At 52.2% G+C, this 22,391-nt stretch overlaps 1 protein-coding gene across 2 annotated transcripts; it reads left to right on the top strand.

Moving 5' to 3' along the window:
* The first annotated feature begins 6,576 nt into the window (after positions 1-6,576).
* On the top strand, positions 6,577-21,998 carry SLC16A1 (solute carrier family 16 member 1). 2 transcript variants are annotated; one of them, XM_015650868.1, is made up of 5 exons: positions 6,577-6,651; positions 15,010-15,267; positions 18,591-18,734; positions 19,201-20,064; positions 20,477-21,998. In XM_015650868.1, exons 2-5 carry the CDS (start codon positions 15,051-15,053, stop codon positions 20,752-20,754), a joined length of 1,503 nt encoding a protein of 500 aa, XP_015506354.1. In that variant the 5' UTR covers positions 6,577-6,651; positions 15,010-15,050; the 3' UTR covers positions 20,755-21,998. The 2 variants fall into 2 exon arrangements, with proteins under 2 accessions (XP_015506354.1, XP_015506355.1); XM_015650869.3 differs by lacking the exon at positions 6,577-6,651 and adding an exon at positions 13,200-13,511.
* Positions 21,999-22,391: the final 393 nt, after the last annotated feature.

Genomic DNA, 22,391 nt, shown 5'->3' with positions numbered 1-22,391 from the left:
CAGAAACGATGGTGGGCTGGGCCCTGGGAGGGGGAGCAGAGCCTGCAGGGTGTCCTCTGTGCTCAGAACTGGGGCCTGCTCCCTGTCAGCAGCAAGCCTGTGTCAGGGCATGCAGCAGCATGAGCTCCTCTCCGGGGATCTATCCTCCAAACAAGCACGGTCAAACAAAGACAGGGGGACAGAGGCTTTCCTGACATTGTCAGTCCAGGCTCTTTAGGAACAGAACAAGAGGGGTTTTGGAACAAACTGCACAAATATATATTTACACATGCACACAACAGGTTGTGTGCTCACAATGTGGGATGGGCGCACACCATGGCAGTCCTGCCACTGGACCCTGACAGCAAGGGGAAGATGGAAACAGTGACACACTCAGCCACAAAGAAACTGCCAGTGTTGGCTCTCCTGTATCCCCTGCTTGCCTCCATGCAGCCTGATGGGCTGGGGCTGGGCATTTGAAGAGACAGGCAGCTGCACCAGCTGAGGCATTGCCGGCAGTGTGGTGCAGGTACCACCTTTCTCTCTCTTTTCATTACTGATGGCCTTTGGGGGGATGATTTGGGGGAATGTTCAGGTATTGATCCAGACCAGAGAGGGAGGATGGGGCTAAATGGTCTCGTGCTGCTGTCATCCATGGGGGAAAGAGTTCAGGGCACCTGGGTAGGGATGCCAGGGGACAGACAGACTATTGTTCCCTCTCTGACTCCCCTTGGCCCCACAAATGGGATCATGTTCACTGCACAGGCACAAATGTGACTCCAGAGGTAGTCCTCCTCAGAAACCCAATCTGAAACATCAGGAGCTCACCTGAGGACTCTGCATTCCCCTTACTGGTGCAGGAGAATGGGAGCATGTCCCTGCCTTCCTCACTGCAGCTTCTGCCTTTATTCCCTGACGGTCTTCTAGATACAGAGCGGCCCAGACTCTGCAGCATGGGGATCTGCAACGGTGCTGGCTTGGCAGAGGGAGAGGGCTCAGTGTCTTCTCCAAGGATGGAGAGCTGCTCAGCCCCAAGAAGCGGTACACATGGCCCAGGGGTGACCCTCATGGCCCACTCCACAAATGTCTTCCTTCCTAAGTGCTTGTCACCCTGGCCATGTCAGTGCAGATGCACTGACAGTCAGGGCTCCCAGGGAGAGTGGCAGAAGCAGGCTCCGTGCTGTCCATCAGCTTGGGTGCTCAAGCTAGGAAATCCCTGTCATCTGGTACTTGCCAGGCTCCAGTTTAAAAATGCCTATGGAAAATAATCCTCTAGACTCATCAAGGCCAAAGCGATTCTGAGCAGATTTCTGGACAAATACTGGGGCTTGTGTTTTTGTCTGTTCTCAGCATGCACTTGTCGCAGCACTCACTTGCTCCCCAGGGACTTGTGAGGTCCGGACGTCCCAATGGCCATCCCAGCTGTGTTGTGGCCTGGGAGGGGAGTGTCAGGCCAGACAACCACAGCATGCTGTGCTGTGGGGCAGGAGTGCACAGCTATGTTTAAAAGCAAGAGTGGTCCGAGAGCAACTGTGGCCATAGCATGTGTGGGAGTCAGGTGTTTCATGCCCAGGCCTGTGGCACTTGCCCTGGCCAGTGCTCACCCTCTGTTTCAGCCTCCTCCTTCTCCACAACCAGTGCCATTCTGTTCTGTGCATCTCTGGATTCCACTCATTCATGTCCCAAAGCACCAAGTGGGCCTCTCCAGTGATTATCCCCAAGCTGGGAGTGCTGAGACTGGCAGTCACCAGAAGAAGCAGGAATAGATGCTCCAGTGCTGTGGGCAAGCCTGTGTGACTGGGTGGTGGGACCAGCAGGGCCAGGGACTGAGAGACATCTTCACGGATGCCAGGGTCAGCTGGTCAAACATCTTGGCTGTCAGGCTGCCTACAGTCCTTCCCCATCCTCTTCAGACCTACAAGAGTGCCCCAAGCTCCCCTGAGATGATGCAGGACCAAAAATGTCAAGTACTACAGAGAAAAGCCTGGCTTTGTGCAATATCCCAAGAAAATAGCTGCTATAGAAGCTACAAAGGAGAAACAGAACTGGAGCACCACCTGGAGTTCCAGCTCATCCCCATGGTGATTCTACCCTGAGCTCACTGAAGGCAGCATACTTCCAGAAGCAGCCCAGTCAACAAACCCACCAGCAGTGTAAACTGATCCTAAGGACACATTGTGTGGAGAGGGAGAAGTGCTGAAGCCTGTTTGGAGATCAACAGACATAGCTAGGAATGCCACCAACCTTTTGACAGCCAGGCAGGCAGACAAGGCAGGCTGAAACCAGGAGGAAACAGCCTCTCTGGGCAGAGATACAATGGAGAATGAAATGCAGGTGAACTAGTGTCATTGACATATTATTTGGTGCAGGATATAGTTAAATTATTTGCCGAGCCCCCACCTTTTCCTCCCCACCCCAAGAACAGGAATAGAGTAATTAAAACAGCATGTTCTGGGACAGTGGAGATCCCATGGGAGAGCTGGAAATGGAAAGAAGTACACCCACCATCGTGGCCTGTCCCAGTACCCTTCCCTCTTGCCTCAGGGGTCCCCAGGTCTGCCAGAAAGCTGTTGGATAAAGATGATCCCAGTGTCTGGTGTATGTAGCAGAACAGGATCTTGTGCTGGTCAGACTGGTTTGGGTGACCCCAGATTGAAGACAGCAAGTGTTGCTGGGATGCAGTTGTGTGTTCATCCAGCAGCATCACCTCCGTGTCTCCTCTGGTGATACTCCATTCCAGTGGGCTGTCACTCCTTGGGGTCATATTCACCCATCAAGCCCCTCGTCCCAGAGGAAACACCAGCCCCCTCCCCTGCCTGCATGGAGGCACTGGCAGCACCAGCTATAGACCCTAAAGGATGAGTTACCTGCTTGAGTGAGGACTGGTGCTGCCAAGACATGCTTGTCAGGCAGCCAGCACTTGGGAAACAAGGAAGGAGAATGTGGAAAGGACAAGTCACTGCACTGGGGACATATGGGGCAGCAATCAGGGAAGGACAGCAGCCCACACACTCCTTGAAGACAGAGCAGAGAGTGAGTCTTCACAGAGCATTGAATTAGTACTGGAAAAAGGAGATTGAACAGCCTCACCTTCCTCTGGTCCAGGAACAGAAGGGCAGGAGGAACAGAGATACTACTTCTTGTGCCAGATAAGTTCCTTGGAAAAAGGTGATGTGCTTGTACAGGCTGCATCATGAGGGGCCCATTGAACCGAACCAGGGAGCTCTTACCCAAGAGCGTGAGGAAGAGGCACAGTGCAAGGGATAAGGGAAGACTACAGCAATGGGGACATCTCAACTATTGCCACGTGGTCTCCATGTGGTCAAGGATCCCTTATTCCTAGACAAGCTCTCCAAGGAGAGGATGCTTCTCCTAGAAGCAAAGAGCACGAATGGCAGCTTCTAGGATGCAGCTGGAGCCAGCACAGACTTCTCTTTCTTAAGCAGGAAGCAGCAAAAACAGGTCAAGGCAAATGCAGCAGGCAAAGCTCTCTACAGGGCACAGTTACCCTCTTCCCATCTGGAACAGCAGGACCAGCTGACTTGCTGCTACTTGCTTCTGACTGCCACTACCCCACACCATCCTCCTCACTCCCTTTCCCCTGGAGCTCACAGGGAGGTGGCAGTCTGTTTTGGTCAGGGCTCTTGAGAAAGACTACAGGAGGTTATCCTCTTTCTGCTGGCCTCACATCATCTCATGACCCAAATCACTGTCTGTCTCACCACTCACTGGTCACACAGTGCCCCAACCGCTGATTTTGGTAAGGAATTATCTCCATTGCCACTAGGAAACAAGTATTGGGCTCTTCATACTGGCAAATGCAGGTCTCTGACATGGCCACAAGTGTCAGGATCCAGGGGGATCTTTGGGGACACACAACCTTGTTGAATGCTGGTCTGCATCGCTGGGGGATGTGTGTGAGCCTGACACAGGCAGCAACGGAGCAATAATGGGAGCCAGACAGTTAAAAAGTGTTGGCCTAAATGAGCATAAAAATGAACACAACCACAGAGGTCTTCCATGGTGTCAGTAGCCATTTTGAACATCTTAGCAGGCCCTTTCTGTGGCAGATTATTTTTTAAACAGAGACAGAGGCCATTACACCAATACAGCCTAGAACAGTGTTGTACCTATATCATGCATGGAGGAGAACTTGCACATTCTGTGAGGACAGTGATCTGATGCTTTCTCTTCTGCTTCTATTGTCACGGGGTAAACTTAGAGGCTGGAAGCTTAGTTGAAGTAAAATGTCAATCCAGAAGTTCAGAAAACTCTTTTCCAAAGCCTAGTCAGGAAACCAGGATGGATATCACAATAGAACAGACTTTCCCAAGAGATTTCCAATAATTCCTGGATTTGGAATCATGTTGTTGCTTCTCTTATCAAGCAGGACATGCGTATTCATGACAGATGAGGACTAGACTTCTACATCTGCTAGAGACATTAATTCCAAGAGAAATTAGAAATCAGATTATGTTTTGAGATTACTAGAGGTCCTTAGTGTTTACAGTGGAACACAGAAAACCTGAATTTGTACTGCTCTGCTGAGGCCTTTCTCTCATTCTGGAAATGAAATGGTTTGGCTGTCCCGGATGTTGAACTTGATTAGTGTCCGCCACAAATGCAGTCAGAAGCAGGACTGCAAGGCTGCTTAGTGTTGCTTTTCAAGGACAGCTTTGTTGCCCAATATCCTGAAACCATATCCTGTTTTCCTCACAAGAAAAAAATTCCTAATAGGATTAATATTAAATCCGTCTTTTAAAGGAGACAAAAATGCAGCAGCACAGGGCAGGAAGGACACCTTCCTATTTTCAGTAAGATGGAGAAGCAGCAGAAGCAGCAGGAACAGGAACAGCAGAGATGTGCTGCAGCTTTTCACCTGCCCTTCCAGCCCATCACTGCTCCGGCAGCTCCCTGCGCACTTGAGCTCCACCATCCCCAGCCTCTTGTTTTGCACTTTACTCTAAAACCCACACACCGGGGCATTGCACATCAGTGCCAGACAAATGATGTACTCTGGCTTCATTCATCCCAGCAGAACTGGGTCTTCTCAAAGGAAACTGGAAGACCATGTCTCACCTGGGACCCACCACAGCACTTCCCACTGCTCATCTCCAGCAGAGCAGAATGCTTGAGCCTAGGTAGGATCTTAACAGCAGAGCCAAGTGGCACTTTGAGTTTGATCCAAAATTGTCCCTTTGAATGGTTATTTATCTTGTCTAAGCAAAAGAGAGTGCTCGCCTCTCCCTGCTCAGTCACACAGAAACAGACGGATCAAGAGATCCTCCCACCCACTCACTCTTTGGGGTATGGTGTCTCACCTCAGAAGTGGGTGAAAGAGTTGGTTGTAGTCCCTGGCCTTTTACTGAGTGCACCTGGTCCATTCAGTGCCTCAACATGCTCAGAGTAAACCCGTGACCACGCTTGCTGTGATGGAGGAGCGGTGGTTCTTTTGATATGGAAGTGCTAGCACCTCCCCACAGCTGCTCTGACACCATCTGTGGAGTGTCACTGTTTATTCCCTTTTTTCCCTTGAGTCACAGTTGAACTACACCACTCTTCTTTTGGCTGTAAAACAAATTAGAGCATTAGACTTGCAACCCAGAAGTCAAGTAGCATCATTAGGCTTTGGGAGATGACAGCCAGAGAAAAACATTCCCAGGTAACAGTGCTTTTGTGCAGGACTTGGGACATATGAGGAGTGAAGAACATGGGATGCATGGCTGCCGCAGGCAGAGATGAGGAACTCTGCTTGGGATGGGAACATGCTACCAGCAAGGGCCTCTCTCACACACCAAAGCGTTTGTCACACAAAGCCCGGGACTGTTTTATCCTGCAGAACCAAACCGTGAGTGAAATGGTGAGGGCATCCAGCTCCTTCACATCCCTGGGCACAAAGGCTCACCACAAATGTCCCCCCTGGCAGTGTGTCCTTACCCTCATGTGAGCACAACTGCCAGAGTGGGCTGGCAACGCTAAGAAATGTTGTGATGAACACAAAAGCACAATCGTCAGACAATGAATTTTAATTTCAATAGAATTTTAAGTGCTGATGGGTTTTAATACAGACACTGTTCAGCATTCTGCACCTGAAGGGGTCCGTGACCAGCAGGGGCAGGGCCAGGTATGCCAGGAACGGGGCCAGGACTCCCTGGAGTGGGGTCAGGGCCTCCCGGGAGCAGGGCCAGGATCCCCAAGAGCAGGAGCAGGAACCCCACGAGTGGGGTCAGGACTCTCGGGAGCGTGTCCAGGACCCCAGGGAGGAATGAGTGCCCGGCAGTGAGAGTCAAGGGGACCCCTTGCTCCTGCCCAGCGAGTGGAATTTCTGAGCAGAGTCACTCCGTGGGACAAGTTCAGGGAAGTCCCGCGCTGCCGTTGCGCCGGGCAGTGCCATCCCGCCCGGCCTCCTGGCACACGCGGCCCCAAAGCCCGTCCCGCCGCCAGCGGGGGCCCGGAGGGGCCGGGGCGGTACGTGCAGTGGCGCACGGCCCAGCCCGGCCCGGCCCGGCCCCGCCGCGCTCCTGGGGTCGGGGGGGGCCCGGCGAGGCGCACGTGGCGCGCGGGGGGCGGTGCTCGGCCGCGCACGCCCCGCTCCCGCCCCCCGCGCCCCTCCGCCCTTATAGCGGCGGGGGCGGGGGCGGCCGCACTTGGCGGCAGCGGCGGCACCCGCAGGTAGGGCGCGGGCGGCCGCGTGGCGGGCGGCCGAGGGAGCGGGGAGGGGGCGCCTCGGGGTTAGGCCCCCGGCTCTGGGAGCCGCACGAACTCTGGCGGCCCCGTGCTTCCCGGGGCCTCTGCTGCCGGCCCGGCTTAGAAGTCCTGGAGCCGGTGATGGTCCTGGGCCGTTCCTGGAGTGGGGGGCTGCCCCCGCGGCCGGTCGCGCGGCCGGTCGGTTCCACAGCGGCGTTTCTGGCTGTGTTGGAACCGTCGCTTTGGTCTCCGCCGCCCCCGAACTGTGGGGGGAGCCATGTTTTGTTCCCGCTCCGGTATGGCCGCGTGGTGAGGATTCCTCAGTACCCTGCCCTGACCGCCCTCGTCCCTCTCACCGGCAGTAGCGTCCTGGGGTCAGGGTTTCCCCGGCTTCCTTCTCCCGGCGAACGGTGCGGATGCATGGTGGTGGCCTGGGGGGGCCCGGGTAGCCCAGTTGCCTCGAGGTGTGGGTGCCCTGTCCCGGGGAGCTCCTGCCCGGCCCCTCAGACCGCTGCCCCGGCGTATTTGTGGGGCCGCGCGGGGGAATCTCCGCACCATTTGAGGGCGCTTGATAAGCGCTGGGGCGCAGGGAAGAGGTAATCACGTTATGTTTGGCTCTTGATAAAGGCAGGGAGGGCCTGGAAGCAGCGTGGGAACCGTGTCGTGGCAGTGGGTCTGCGGTATTGGGGTGCACGGGGGTATCCCCCGTCCCCATGGGGAGCACTCCTGCGGCCTTCAGCACCTGGGTGAGCACTACATGAGGGTGCCGCTCGCACCGGCCTTCAGGTGATTACTCTTGGCATGTGCTCAGAGCTGGACCTCGGGCATTCGAGGCTGCTCAGGTGGGTGAGTCACCCAAGTCCTTCAGCACCGTAATCCCCTGCTGGTTGTGCAGGATGGACTGTGGAACCGTGTTCCGGCTCCAGGAGAGGTGCCTTTAGCCCTTGCTTCTGCCTTCCTCAGGGAGGAGGTGGTAGTAAGGTCTTGATGGCCCCGTATGGGTTTGGGGCGTGCGTCCACTCTCAGGTATGTGAATCACTCAGCCAGCAAGGCGTTTCGGTGATCAGCAGGAAAAAGCTGAGGCTGCTGGAGTTCACTGGTGGCCGGTGGTAGCTTACACTCGCTGGGCAGCAAGGGGCTGTCAGAACGCTCCTAGAGCCAGCACCTACCAGCTCTGGTCCTGGGGTCTGCTCTGGTTGAAGCCTGGTGGCCTGTGGCAGGTGTTTGCTGGCCCCAGGGTGAGATGCTCGGGAACCTCAGTGGGATTGAGATCCAGGTGTGCTGCTAGAATGCTTCACCCGGGTTGGGTGTTGCAGGTCGGGTAGAAGTCCTGCAGCTGAAAGGCGGACGAATGCATCATGAAAGTGAACAACGCTGGAGGGCTTGAGTGTGAACAGGCAGATCAGAAGGGAGTTATGAATTGTACCTGCGGCAAGTGAGGTGGGATTCTTGTCCTGAAACAGTAAATGCCCTGAGTGCTCGAACCCTGCCCTTTAAGGGTGGACCTTTTGCACAATGGTTATTCATGTTCTCCAGCTTTAAGCCTCTTCTGAGGAAAAAGGTGGGTTTTCTTAGTTGCATCACAAGGAGGCAGGTATAATAAGGGTTTTGTGCCTTTCTGTGAGCCTTAAGTCTTTTTGTGGTGCACAGGCATCCCATTTTCATGCTAAGTGAGGCAATTTAGTGCTGTTGGATTCTCCCTGGTTGTCTTTGCACTGAGGTTTCCTTGGCTGTGTCTGGAAGGAAAGGAACAATGCTGAGAAATGGGCCAGGGCAGGGAACGGCTGGGGTGTGCTGGGTGTAAAGAAACTCCCCAAGCTCCTGATGGTGCCTTTGTTGGGAAGGAACTTTCTTGGTGTTAGATGGTGATGGACCTCCTAATTACAAAAAGTTCTGTTACAGTATGGCAGATCACCCTGCCAAAGTCGTGGGGGTGCCTGTGGCTGTCCTAGTCCCTTGGGAAGGCGTGAAACATTGTTCCCTTGCAGGAGGTGTTACCTGGAAAAGGTGTGAATGGTCGCATGTACTTTTTCTTGGCTTCTGTTTGGCACAGTTGGCCTGATTTGTCTGGCAGCTAAGGTGGAAAATGCCCAGTGACTTTCATGCTGTCATTTTGTATCTCCTTTATGAGCAGTTGAAAAGCTGCACGTAGGCTTGGGAGGCGCATCTCATTAAGCTCTGTAGGTCAAATCTACTGTTGCACTTTTATGGCTTTTCCTATTTCCTCCTCTGGAATCAGCCTATAACAGACACTTAAGAAAGTGGGAGCCTCTCACCAGTGGTATCGATATGACTCACTGTGTCCTTAGAGCCGCTGCAGTGTAGTTCTGTAGCCAAGGAAAATCCACGTGCGGCTGTAGTTAATTACTGAAACCGCAATCACCAGAGTGCTACTGGGCCCTTGGTGTGACTTCCTTTCCTGCCTCCATCCCAGTGCTGCCTTGGTCCTGGTTTGAGGCCTGGGTCCTCGGTGTGAGTGTCCCACTTCCATCCATGTACTCCTGGGTCCTTGGTGTGACCTCCTCTCCCACCTCCACCCTTGTGCTTTTGGGTCCTTGGTGTGCATGTCCCACCTCCATCCTGGTGCTTATTCATCTGTGGTTTGAGTGCTCGAAGCTAGCAATAATGTGGCAGCGGCTGGGATCAAAATTCAGACTCCTGCACTTAGGGAAGGGACAGCCAGTTCTGTTTGATGGTGGCTGCTGTGACTTTTTGTGATTTTGCAGCCCCCTGCTTTGCTAAGACACCCGGAGCTGTCTCTGGCTGGCATTGTGGGTCTGTAATGAAAGAATGCCAATGCTATTCCATACTACATTTTTCTCATTCTGAGGATTTCCGGGCAGGCACAGGGTGTCCTGGGAGCGTTCCTGAGCACTGCTGGTGCAGGGAGGATCAGCTCTGTGTCCTGGCAGAGCATGACTTGTGCTCAGGGTGTGACTGGGGAACCCTGTACAGGGGCTTGAGCACCCCCTGTCCCCTCCTGAGACACGGGTTTGGCTGGCAGCTATGAGTGCTATGAGAATCCCTTTCCCTAGGGATGGGGGTGCAGTTAAAGAGGGGACTCTAGGTGTGCTGTGGGCTAAAGCTGATGTGAGCCCAGACTACATGCAAGAGCTGCTTGCTTCACGTAATATTCTTGTAACTGATCTGCAACCCCCTCTGGCTGCAGGGTTTTGGGCTTGAGGGCTCTAGAAGAGCCATGACCACAGCTAGGCTCTGGTGTAGAAATAAGCCAGGCTTTCTCCCTTGGGCCTGTTGGTAGCTTGCTTAAACCTGATTTTGTGCTTTCTCACACCAGTAAGATGCTTGGTCCTTACTGAGCATTGTTGATGCTAACAGCCAGGCACAGCAGGCCCAGATGGGAGCTTCTCTGGTGGTCACAAATAGGTGCTCATCTCTCTGGTTGGTTTGCTTCCTCCAAAGCTGCCAACAAACTATCCCAACGTTTCATTTTGCAGGGCAGCTTGCAGCCTTTCATGCCCTGTGCCATGCTGGGAGTGTTTTGGAGGCTGAGGGGCTGTGTCCACCAGAGAGACCAATTGGGAGTGTCCAGGACAAGTTTGTGGCTGTGCCTGATGGGGTGAGCAGGATGATCTGTGCCTCTGCAGGCCGAGGCTTGTGCTGCCAGTGGGGGAGCTGGAGAAGGGCAGCTGCCAATGCTGTGCCCCATGGCGTCTGTCTGTCTGCACGCTGGTGTTGGCTCACCGGGCCGACAGACTGGGGCATGTCTGGGAGTGTGTTGGCCATTCCTGGTGGGAAGAGGCACTGAGTGGGCTGGGCTGCTTCTGGCCAAAACCTTGAGCTTGCCCATGCGGGCTGCTGGCCTTGAGTGAGCCCTGCCTGTGCTGCTGACCTTGGCTCACCCCGGCAGCAAAGGCTGGAGCTGAGCAGGGCCTCAATTGACTATTGTCCTGGTGCAGAGCCCTTGGAAGTGCTGGAGAGTCACGTAGGCCATGTGCTGCCAGGTTAAACCCCGGCTGTGGGTGCCTGCTGGAATTAGAAATCTGTGCATAATGCTCTAAACCTGCTTAAAACTGGTGAAAGTGGTGTCTTAACTCCTGACAATCTCTTTCATCTTGCTTCAGGCCAAAAAAAAGTCCAAATTTGAAGCTGTAGAATGTTATTGGCTGTGAACAGCTGGTGGTTGCCAAGCCCCTTCATTTCCCCAGCAAAAGATCTCAGTTTATTTTCAGGGATCAGAAGGGTTGTTGGGGGCCTGCCAGCTCCCCATGTTGAGCAAATGTCCCATGGATGTTTATGGCCCTGTGCTGAGCACTGGAAGGGCCTCTTGTGATGAGCTGGGTTTGGGAGGTTGTGCTGGGAGGGGTGGATGTGGCTAATCTTTTAGCTAATTCTTTGGGCTGGGCTGATGGGGAACAAGCTTCTGGAGAATAGCATCCCCCTTTCTGCTGGGGGTTTGAGGGAAGAGCTCCTTTGGGAGGAGCTTCTATCAAGGAACAGCTTTGTGCCCATCCTGCCTGGCCTAGGTGTTTCAGTGTTGGCATTCCCAGGCCAAAGGCTTGGTCCTGCTGACAAAGGCACAGGGGGCCCAAATGGCCATTGGATAGCCTGGACATTTTTTTTGCTGAGGAGATCCTGTTTGGGACAGTGCTATGTCCATCTCAGAAGCTGGATGCACAGGAAGAGCAAGAAGCAAAGACAGCAGGGCTGGGATGACCCATGGTGGATTTCACACCTGCTATGATGCATGCCCAGTGTAGGGAAGCCTTGGGCTGGAGGGATGTGTGAGTAGAGGCAAAGGTGTGTTGTGCCTGGGCAAGGCCTCTGCTTGGATGGGGGAATGTCCCTCTTCCTTTGACCTCAAAAAAGAGCACTGTGAGCCACTTTAATAAAGACTTTGCCCCAGAAATACTTTGGGGCATTTGCAGCACTTTATAAATGTGAGCTTCTGTCTTTCTGTGCTGGAGTCCTGCCAATCTGAGCTTTCAAAACTGCAGCAATTTACTGCATTATGTAACCAAAAGTCTTGAAATCATACTGTTCCAGGCCCCTTTGGAGAAAGGATAACTGCTTGTGGGTGAGACCTGGGAGATATCAGGGCTTTAGTCTCCTGGGGGGATCTGTTTTGAGGTGACACCATCTTCATTACCTCAATGCCTGCTCTCACTATAGCTGTGCAGAGGAGTGTGGCTGTAGGCTACCCATTCCTGCAGATTAGTCAGGACTTTTATAGGGAGCAGTTGTGATACTCAGTCATTACTTGGTCTCATCAGTCTTAATTACTGTAAATATGGTTATTTTATTTTCTAATAGGGCAAACTGTAGCTAGCTGCCTGGCAGCTGTGAATTTGATTTCTAATCACATCTCTACATGTTGCAGCTCTTCCAAAACAGCTGGAAATGTCATAATGATGTGTTCTGGTTTTCGTTTTTTGTTATTTTTTGGGGTTTTTTTAAATTTCTTTTTTTGCAAAAGGGATGTAATCTTTCCAGTTGGGCTGGCTGCATTACCTGTGCTTTATTTTTTTTTTCCTCACTTGTTTGAAAGTATTTCTGTGTGGGAGCAAAGAGTAAATTGTAAAGAAGCCTAATGCAGTTGAAGGATGAGCTTTTCTAAAACTTAATGAGGATTTTCAGTGACTCAGGGAAAAGTGTTGTGGCATGCAGAACTCCTTGTGTAAACTCTCTGGCGTCAGACTTTGGGAATCTTTGGTCTCAAAACCTTGTTCAGCTCAGGGTTTTTCATTGTGCCTCAGCAATGCAAGAGAGATCATGTCTAACCTGCCAGAAGCCTTTTATTTTACAGAGAGATGCCACCTCAGCACCCGCAGGAGGAGGAATGCTGCTTGTAGGGGAAGAAAAAATAAATGAACCAAACCACAGTCATTTTGGAGCAGTTGAACTCCTTGGGAGCAGTGGAAGAATTAAACCAATGTATATGTCTCAGGAACAAAAGGGGAAAATCCCCATTGTAACCCCCTCAGCCTTTGCCTCGGATGACTTTTATTGCCTGTAATTTTAATTAGTGCTTACAAGTAGATTATACTCCTTGCTGGGACTTTTCATAGCCAGCACCTGGTAGTTTCAGCTTTCAAAAATGTTTTGGATAAATCGGTGTGATTGGATGATGCTCTAGGATTCACTGAAGGCTGTGAAAGCTCAGTGTGCCTCAAAGCAAGAGGCGGCAGAAACTCCAGTGTGCAGCTTGTTTGGGGAGGGCATGTTCAACAATTCCTAGTGCTCATGGTGGGTGGGTGGGCTTCTCTGTGTTCCAAAACCAGACTGCATTGGGAGTCTTTGTGGAGCTTGGCAGTTTCCTCGGTGGATGCGTGTCCCAGGTGGGTGCCCACAGGTGTATTGGCCTGGGGATCTGCCTGCAGCCTGACACCACAGATACAGGCTCATCCTGGTGAGTCCCAGAGAGGAAATTGGAAGAAATGGGCTCTGGCTCCTGGGCATAGTTCAGCTGCGGACGTGCCAGGGGCAGCGTCTTGTCAATGATTCCTTTGTTGGAGCGGTGGGTGGCTTGGAGCTGCTCGTGATGGTCATGTGTTGCACTGGCCAGGATGCAGGAAAATACCCTGCCAGAGAAAAATCATTGTCTGGGTCACACTAAACCAGTCTTAGCAGCTTGCAGAAACCGACCTCCTGTGCTTTTCTTCCTCTGGCCCCATGCGGGTCTGGGGCATCATCTGGTAGGCATCACTGTGGCCAGGTGTCAGGTGGCTCTGGCTAACTTGGTGCTGTATCAGATAACTGCTGCCAGTACTTCCAGTGCCAGGTAGGAAGGAGCAGGATCTCCCCATGACTCTGGATCACCAGCTGTGCTTCGACCAGGACACCGGGATCCCAGCCTTGGATATGCACCAAGTGACATGGAGTGGGTGAGAAGGCAGGAGCCCTTAGTCCTGTAGTGTGTGCTATAGGGGTGTGCCAAATAGGTGCTGGCATGTCAGCAGCCATGGATGAGATGGTAATCGCTGTGAGCTGGGGCGGATACAGGCTATAAATAGGAGGCTGCACCTCTCTGAGCCAGCGCCACACTGCTTTGAAGTTGTCACTTTGCCTGGAATGGCCTCAGGAGCTCTGGAAAAGTCTCTCCTGCTCAAAGGTGGCTTTTTCCTCAAGTGCAAACCTGAGCAGCAGAGAGCTGCTGAATGAGGAGTGGGTTCTAGTGAAGGAGCCTAATGTTGCCCCTTGGCTGGTGGCCCTTAATAGGGGTGGGTGGGGTGGGCATATCTCTGAGGCTGAGGAGCTCTGCAGTCCATCAGAAAATGCCTTCTGAAATCCCTGGGGATGCACAGGGGTTCTGGGGCCGGTAGTGATTTCTGTTGCTTTGCATGATGTAACCCTTGTTTGTGAGTAGCTGCCTTTCTTACGGTTCCTTGTTGTGATGCCTTGTGCTGCTCTCGGCTGCCTGGACCAGCCTTCATTTGGAGTAACAGCAGCTCTGGAGTGTGATCTAGTTCTGCTGCAGCGTGGGCCCATGTATGAGCAGCCTGACCCTGATGGCCTCTGGATTGCTCCCAATCAGCCTCTCCAAGGGGATTCCACACTTCAGCAAGCCTGAATGACATTTTCCTGTTTATTTTGTTTTCTAGTCACTTCTGGTTTTGAGCTTTTTAGGTGAATTGTTTTTATACTTGGGTGCTTTATGAAACCTGCCATAGCCTTTTTGATCAAGGAGGAGGGTTTGGATGCATTTGGGTCAGGAGGTGCCCTGCAGGGTCAAACAGCAGGGGAGCCAGGCTCTGCTGGGACTAAGTGTGTGCATCTACCTCCCCCTTCCCTGGTGGCATATGGGACCTTTCCTTAGTCACTGCTCAGGCTAAGTTTAGCCACAGCCCCTGACCTTTAGGAATGGTGGGTGTGTTGTGACACCCGACTGCCCTTTTTCAGCAGAAATAGGGGTGTCCTGTTAGGCTCATGCATGGAGGCTTACTTCCCCTAAGTGTCTGGATTTAATAACCATGGTATGCAGCTCCTGCTCTAGGTGGCCTGGGGCTTCCTGGGATTTTGCAGTGCTGGGGTGGCACTCCTGGAGATGCTATGGGAGCTCTGCCCATGCAGATGAGCCCTGGCTGCTGTCACAGACACTCCCTGTCCTTTCCAGCTTAGGTCAGGATGTCATGCCTTAAATTTGTCGCTTACAAACATGTGCTGACTGGGGCTCTTAAAGGCCAGCTGCAATCTGAGCGTGTGCTTTGGAGTGGCCCACTGTGCTGGTGATCCTGGAGTGCTCTCACCTTAAGAATCAGCTTTTCTTATGGTGGTGGGGGCACTGGTGCAGTGCCAGCCTTGCAAACAGAGTTTGAGCTCTGCAGTTGTATGCCAGGAGCAGGAATTCTGCTTTCTGCTGAGGCAACACTTTGTCCTTTGCAGATCTGTGATCCCCAACTGAGTCATCGGCGACTTGATTCAAGATGCCACCGGCCATTGGAGGCCCCGTAGGATACACTCCTCCTGAAGGAGGATGGGGATGGGCTGTGGTCATCGGAGCCTTCATCTCCATTGGCTTTTCCTATGCCTTCCCCAAATCTATCACAGTGTTCTTCAAAGAGATTGAGGTCATCTTCAATGCGTCCAGCAGCAAAGTCTCCTGGATCTCCTCCATCATGCTGGCTGTTATGTATGCAGGAGGTAAGTGGGCTAGAGGCTGGTACATGTGCTGCATCACAGCACAAGATGCTGCTCTCCTGCTGGGGCTGGTGATTCCCACCTGGCTGCAATGACAACCACCAAAATTTTGCTCTAACTTTGAGTTCTCTCCTTATGTGAAAGCAAAACCTCCCTTAATGGGTTTTCTTAAAAGAGGTTGCTCAAAAAGTTACATTTAATGCCCAGAATGCAAAAACCAGGTTAATCTGTCCTCCTCTGCAAAGCTGTAAAATCTTTCCGGGGAATTACGACTTGTGTAATTCTGCCCTTGTCCTTGTTACAGTAGGCTACAGATGCTGTGTCTGCTCCCAGCATCTTCCTGAAGGCTGGCGAGCTGCTGTGCCACATGTGGTAGCCTTGCTTTCAGGGGCACTTCCTTTCAGATAAGACACTGATTTTATTTATTTTTTCTTTAAATTCAGGGAATAGTAGGTGTATCTAGGGATCTGTCCCCAGTTTCTCGTCAGCTCAGTTGTGCTCGGAATGCACTGAAGCCTTGTGCCACATGTTAATGCTTGCTGGTGCCAAGAGGCAGCTTCTGCTGTTTGAGGATGGCAGCATGCACTGGAAGTATAAAGATGTGGGCAGAATAAGGCAAACCCTCCTAAACTAAAACAGCTCCCCTCCCTCCCTCCCCTGTCCTTCAGAAGCTGCCTTTCGAAGGCTTTTAATTCCCAAGCTAGGTACTTTATGCATGGTTTTAATGGGTGAGGAGCATGCAGAGCGTTCCTGGTCTCCAGACCCTGGGGTCTTGTATGTGCCTGCAAACACAGTGTTGTGCTGGGCTGAAAGAAACACTGTGAGCCTGCTGTTGTGACCACTTCAGAGGCAAATGGGAGCTTGTCCCTGCCACCAGTCCGCAGCTGGCGAGGTGCCTGCAGCCTTGTTGGATTTGTGCATCCAAAGGAGCTGACGTCAGCTCCCGGCTGAACACGAGGCTTTTCCTTTGGGGGAACAGGCTCTGCTTTGTCCTAGCTCAGCTAGCGAAGCGACGAGCACATTTCCCTGCTCCAATGTTGTAACAAGCTTGTAAACCATGTAACTGCCTTAATGAGACCCAATCTAGGCCATTCCTCCTCTCCCAATAGCTCAGAGCTGGTTCTTCTGGGGGCACTGTCTAGAGCTGCCAGGGGTAAGAATTCCCTCCTCCAGTACTGGAGTTGTGGTTGTCCCCATGTCCCCCTCCCTCCCTGGTGATACTGTCTCTCCTGCTTTCACTGAACTGTTGCCATTAAATTCTAGCAGCTGCTGGTCTTGAACTGCTTGCCCGTATGTGGGTGGCAGGGATGCTGAAAGTACCCCAGATCTACCTGGGTGTATTTTTTTTCCCCCAGAAGGTGATCAGGTACTGAACAGGCTTCCCAGAGCAGAGCTCGAGGAGCATTTTGGACAATGCTCTCAGGCAGAAGGGATTGTTGGGGTTGTCCTGTGCAGAGCCATGAGTTGGACTCCATCTCAGGATTTTCTATGACTCATCCCACAGCTGCTGAAGCACAGGAATCACTGCTGCCCCACTCATTTCTGCATGAAACCAGACCCTTTACAGAGTCTGAATTGCACTGGAGCAGTCCCAGTGTGCATCCCATTTTCCCTGTCTCCTAGGACACCTGCTTGCTTGGAGGCTGAAAAAGTAGTTCATCCTCTGGAGGAACATTCTGGACTGATGGAACCTCACAGAGCTGGGGCAGCTTCTGTCCTGGGCAGGGCTAGGTGTGAGGAGGAAGCACATTTCCCTACAGCTGTCCTGTGCAGTGACCATCAGGATGCATGGATGGCATGGTGTCAAATGCCCCTTTTTCAGATCCATGTTGGGATTAGATTCCATTACTTACATGTTTTTGCCAGCTTGACCAATCAAGTTAGATCAGGTAATGTTTAGTCAAAAATGCTTCCTGTGGATGTAGAAAATAAGAGTGTGTGTGAATTATTTTCCTTTAAAAAAGTGGGTGCGGTGTGGGGAATTGCCCCTAGAGTACCTGGCACTTCCCAGCTGGGTGGCTTCCTGCTGAGTGCCCCTTGGAACCTGCTGCTCCCAGGTGGACTTCCTGGAGGAAAGGCTGTGTCTGTCTTTAAACTATGTTTAGGGGCATCACATTTGCTGAGTTCAAGGTCCAGGTTTTGCAAAGTGCTGAGCACTCTATGGGACTCATGATATGGCAGCCCCATGTGCTGCTGCCTCTCACAGGACCAGGGCCATGGCCCATTGCACTGGAGCCTCTGGTAGCAGAGAGCAGAATGTCATGGGGCTGGGGACAGCCTCTGCAGTGCCAAGGCTTCTGTAACCTGCTCCAGGCTTTGTTTAAAGTGGGCAAAAAGGTCAAGTACCATCCGAGGGCCCATGAATAACATGTTGACAACGTCCCTGTCTGTTAATGGCAAAGCAAGGTCTGTTAATATTCAATGGATGTTCATTCAGTGTATTTAAATACATTTTAGTGTCTGTAGAGCATGCTTGGCAGTCTCTAATCACTGTTTGCTTTGGATTAAAGCTCCTGATAGTGAAGCACTTGAAAGGGCAATTGGGCCCTGTCTGCCTTAGGGGTAGCAGTGGAAACAGAGGCACCCCTTCTCCTGGGGCAGTGCTGCGTCTCCCCAAGCTCTAGGGAGCTTCACCTGTGCCCAGAGAAGGTGTTTCCTCACAGCTTTTTCTGTGATCAGAAACTTCTGGCAGGTGATGTGCAGTTGCTTTGCAGCTGAGACCCCAGCTCGTGGTGGGCGGGTTGCCATAAGTAGGGTAGAGCCCACAGCACAGCATGAGGCAGGTGGCTTCAGCCTGTCCCAAAGCCCTGTGTCTGGGAGCAGCTGGTGGCCAAGCAGCTCCCATCTCAGCCCACAGAAGTAAACTTGTTCAAAGAAGTCAAAGCTTTGTGTGCTTCAACAGTTCTCTGTCTATGGTTGGTTTAGATTACATATTTAGGAAGAAGTTTTTCCCTGAGGATGATGAGACCCTGGCACAGAGAAGCCTAGAGAAGCTGTGTCTACCCCATCCCTGGAAATGTTCAAGACTGGGCTGGATGGGACTTGCAGCAACTTGTTCTAGTGTAGTGTCCCTGCCCATGGCAGGGAGTTGGAACAAGGTGATCTTTAAGGTCTCTTCCAGCCCCAAACCATTTTGTGGTTCTCTTATCTCCAGCTGCCTCTGAACCTCCTGCCCTTTCCCCTTACCCCAGTTCCCTCACTGGGAGAAGCAACACTGTGAAAGCTGGAATCCTCTGGCAGTAAAGCTGCAGTGTGCTTGCCTGTGTGTGTTCGGTATCTCATGCTAAGGTAACTTCTCTCTGGATGCATCTCCTTTCTTTGCTCAGGTCCCATCAGCAGCATCCTGGTGAACAAGTATGGCAGCCGGCCCATCATGATCGCAGGCGGCTGCCTGTCCGGCTGTGGGCTGATCGCAGCCTCCTTCTGCAACACGGTGGAGGAGCTCTACTTCTGTGTTGGGGTCATAGGGGGTAAGCGATAGCTCTGCCCTAGTGGGGCAGTGAAAGGAGCAGCTTCAACCCAGTAATTATTAGTTGATGTCTGAATTTGCATAAATTCTGTTTCCTGTCACTGCCTGGGTGCCTCTTCTTCAGCTGGCAGCAGGGGCTGACTTCCAGTCATGCAGCTGGGAGGTGGGTGGGTCAGGTGTTGGAATGCACTGTATGGGCCACTGGTGGAATCGCCATCCCTCGAAGTGTTCAAAAAGCATGTGGATGTCACACTTAGGGATGTGGGTTAATGGTGGACCTGGCAGTGCTGGGGCAGTGGTTGGACTCCATGATCTTAGAGTGCTTTTCCAACCTAAATGATTCCAAGTTGGAAATGGAGCTGGGACCACCCCCCTCCCCAGAACTGAAACCCTGCTTGTCCCACTAGCCCTTCTGCGGGTGCTGCTGGGGGTGTCCAAGCCCTGAGCCCCTTATCTCTCTCCTGCAGGTCTTGGACTTGCCTTCAACCTGAACCCTGCCTTAACCATGATTGGCAAGTACTTCTTCAAGAAGCGTCCACTGGCCAATGGGCTGGCGATGGCGGGCAGCCCTGTCTTCCTTTCTACCCTGGCACCCGTCAACCAGCTCTTCTTTGGCATATTTGGCTGGCGTGGCAGCTTCCTCATCCTGGGTGGCCTCCTCCTGAACTGCTGCGTGGCTGGATCCCTGATGCGGCCCATAGGTCCCAAGCCAGATCAGCTGAAGAAAGAGGCCAATAAGGAAGTGCAGCAGGAGGCTGGGAAGGCAGGGAAAAAGGATGATGGTGACACCAGCACGGACCTCATTGATGGAAAGGCCAAGAAAGAGAAGAGCTCATTCTTCCAGACAATCAACAAATTCTTGGACCTGTCTCTGTTCACACACAGGGGCTTCTTGCTCTATCTGTCAGGCAACGTAATCATGTTCTTTGGGTTATTTGCTCCCTTGGTCTTCCTCAGCAATTATGCAAAGAGCAAGAAGATTCCTAGTGACTCTGCAGCCTTTCTGCTCTCCATACTGGCCTTTGTGGACATGGTGGCCAGACCTTCCATGGGACTGGTGGCAAACACCAAGTGGGTCAGACCACGCATCCAGTATTTCTTTGCCGTCTCTATTATTTACAATGGGGTTTGCCACCTCTTGGTCCCCATGTCCACCACCTATGCTGGCTTCTGCATTTATGCTGGCTTCTTTGGCTTTGCCTTTGGCTGGCTGAGCTCGATCCTGTTTGAGACCCTGATGGACCTGGTGGGAGCTCAGCGGTTCTCCAGTGCTGTTGGTCTGGTGACCATCGTGGAGTGTTGCCCTGTGCTTCTGGGACCCCCTATGCTAGGTAGGGTGTGCTGTGCCTGGAGAACTCACTTGAAGACATGGTTTTAATGGGGTGGTGCTGGGTTGGTGATTGATTGACTTAATGATCTTAAAGGTCTTTCCCAGTCTTAATGATTCTATGATTCTTTGGCTGTCCTGCCTGGACTTGTGAGTGGTGGTGGGTTCCCTTGAGCCATGGGCAGCCCTTGGCACTGGGGCAGTGGTCAGGAGACCATCCCAGCATCTGAGGAATGGCCAAGGAAGTGGGATATGAACCCCTAGCACAGGGTGACAGAGCAGGGAATAAAGGAATGTGGGACAGGTCCTTGCCTGAATGTGGGAGTGATGGGCTTGGGCTGCTCTTGGGAACATCTCCATGACCTGAAGCTGCTCTGGGGGCATCTTGCTAAACTGTCCCCTCTCTTGTCTCTTAGGGAAGCTCAATGACATGTATGGTGACTACAAGTACACGTACTGGGCCTGCGGGGTTGTCCTGATCATCGCCGGGATCTACCTCTTCATTGGGATGGGCATCAACTATCGCCTGGTGGCAAAGGAGCAGAAGGCGGAGGAGAAAGCAAAGAATGAAGGGAAGGAGGAAGAGACCAACATTGACGAGGCTGAGAAGCAGAAAGAGGCAAACAATGATGTGGCCCCCTCACCTCAGAAGAATGTGGAGGATGGTGTCAAAGAGGAGGAGAGCCGCATGTGAGGGACTGGTCTTAATCCCGGAGTGTCGGGGAAGCGCTGCTGCCCTGGTGCGGCGGCCGGGGCAGAGCTCTGCTGGCGCTGGGTGGCCGTGAGAAGTGTTTAAACCAGGTGTTCATTTTTAAACAGGCTCTGAATTGTCTTTCCATCTGTGTTAAACAAAGGTAACAGGACTACATATGCAGTATCCTCATGTGTCCAGGGGCAGGGGGCTTTTATAGTCTGGCTTTTTAACAGTAACATGAATGTACTAATATGTGCCTTACAGTCTCCATATCTAGCTGAATCTGAAGGAGCCTTAACTAAACTGTGCTTCAGCTCTGTATTCTGCTTGGGGTTGGGGGGTGGGGGGGTTATGTGTGTGTTTTGGGGAGTTTTGTTGTTAAAAAGCCATAAAAGCAGGATACTGGATTTGTTGAAGCATGTTGGGCTTCAGGGCCGGCCCTGAATGAATACTGCTTCACACGCTTCTTACTGCAGGCCCTCTGCGGGGGAGATGCGGGCATGGGGCAAGGTGCTCCTCAACCCCCGTGCTCAGTGCCTCCTGGCTCTTTAGGTGGTCTTTTAGGTATGTTTTGAAAACACTTTAGCTACTGTAGTTCTTTAAAATCCCTGTTTTTGTAGCTGTTTTCTCATGGGATATTCAGGTTGAAGAAAGATAGCTGCAGTTCCTGTCGGGCAGCATCACCCACTCCAGGGCTGTGGCAGCCCTGCTTGCCCAAGCCTTCCTTGGGGAGTGTTGGGGTTCCCCCTGCCTCCCCACTCTGCCTCAATAGTGCCTCTTCTCAGCCCAGTGCAGTGTGATGTGAAATGGGTTCAGGTTGTGGTGCTGGCATTCATGCTGCTGTCGGCTGTGCTGCCCCATCCTGCTCGTGGGGTGGATTTCCACCAGAGCGTCCCTTCCAGCCAAGTGTTTTGGGTGCCTGACCTTGGGCAGAGTGGTGAGGTGGGTGGACATGGTACATCCCTGAGACTTTATCTGCTTTTGCTCTTTTATCTGTTAGAGAAACCTCTTTTACTTGCTTCTGTTCAACTGAGATCTTAAGGCAGTGGATGCTGAACCTCTCACATCTAGGACACGTAAGGGGGAGGAAAGAATTTGTACGTATTTATTTTTTATTTTTTAGTGTTGGAAAATATCTCACGTATGTGGAGCAGGTTAATGGCTCTCAAGTTCTAGTAAATGTTGATCAGAATTCATGTTAAGAGGCTGAGTTTTTTCAAATAAACTTGTTTTTTTACAATTTACCCATCAAATGTTGAACTTCTTTCTTAGAAGTGTGATTTCTATGTGCCAGATCACATAGATTTAGGGTCAGTTTTGGGGAGAGGGTGAGGGGGGCTGTGGCAGGGCTTGGCTCTCCACTTGCTGCTCCCAGCATCCTGTGGAAGCTGGACACACACTGAGAGGGTGAGATGCCCCTTTGCAGCTGGAAGAGGAGCTTTGGTTAGCAGTTGGGGTGGCTACAGCATAGTGTCCTCATGTACTCTGGTTTTGAAAACCTGTAAAAACCCTTGAGAACTCCTGCACAGATACTCTTGCTGTCTGTTTCCTTCTGAGCTGAATGGAACCACACCTGTATGGGGCTAAAACTAAATGAGAGGTTAAATGAAGGTGGCCTTGAGGGGGTTGTTCTGGGG

The sequence above is a fragment of the Parus major genome, chromosome 26 (assembly GCF_001522545.3).
Source record: "Parus major isolate Abel chromosome 26, Parus_major1.1, whole genome shotgun sequence".
Classification (NCBI taxonomy): Eukaryota; Metazoa; Chordata; class Aves; order Passeriformes; family Paridae; genus Parus; species Parus major.
This window is presented reverse-complemented; position numbering and strand designations above follow the sequence as displayed.

What these genes read in the sequence shown, in the direction of transcription:
- SLC16A1 (XM_015650868.1), top strand. Translation starts at nt 15,051, where the DNA reads ATGCCACCGGCCATTGGAGGCCCCGTAGGATACACTCCTCCTGAAGGA. An exon ending in GGCTGTTATGTATGCAGGAG is followed by an intron (nt 15,268 to 18,590) that starts GTAAGTGGGCTA and finishes TTCTTTGCTCAG; the next exon opens with GTCCCATCAGCAGCATCCTG. An exon ending in TCTGGGACCCCCTATGCTAG is followed by an intron (nt 20,065 to 20,476) that starts GTAGGGTGTGCT and finishes CTTGTCTCTTAG; the next exon opens with GGAAGCTCAATGACATGTAT.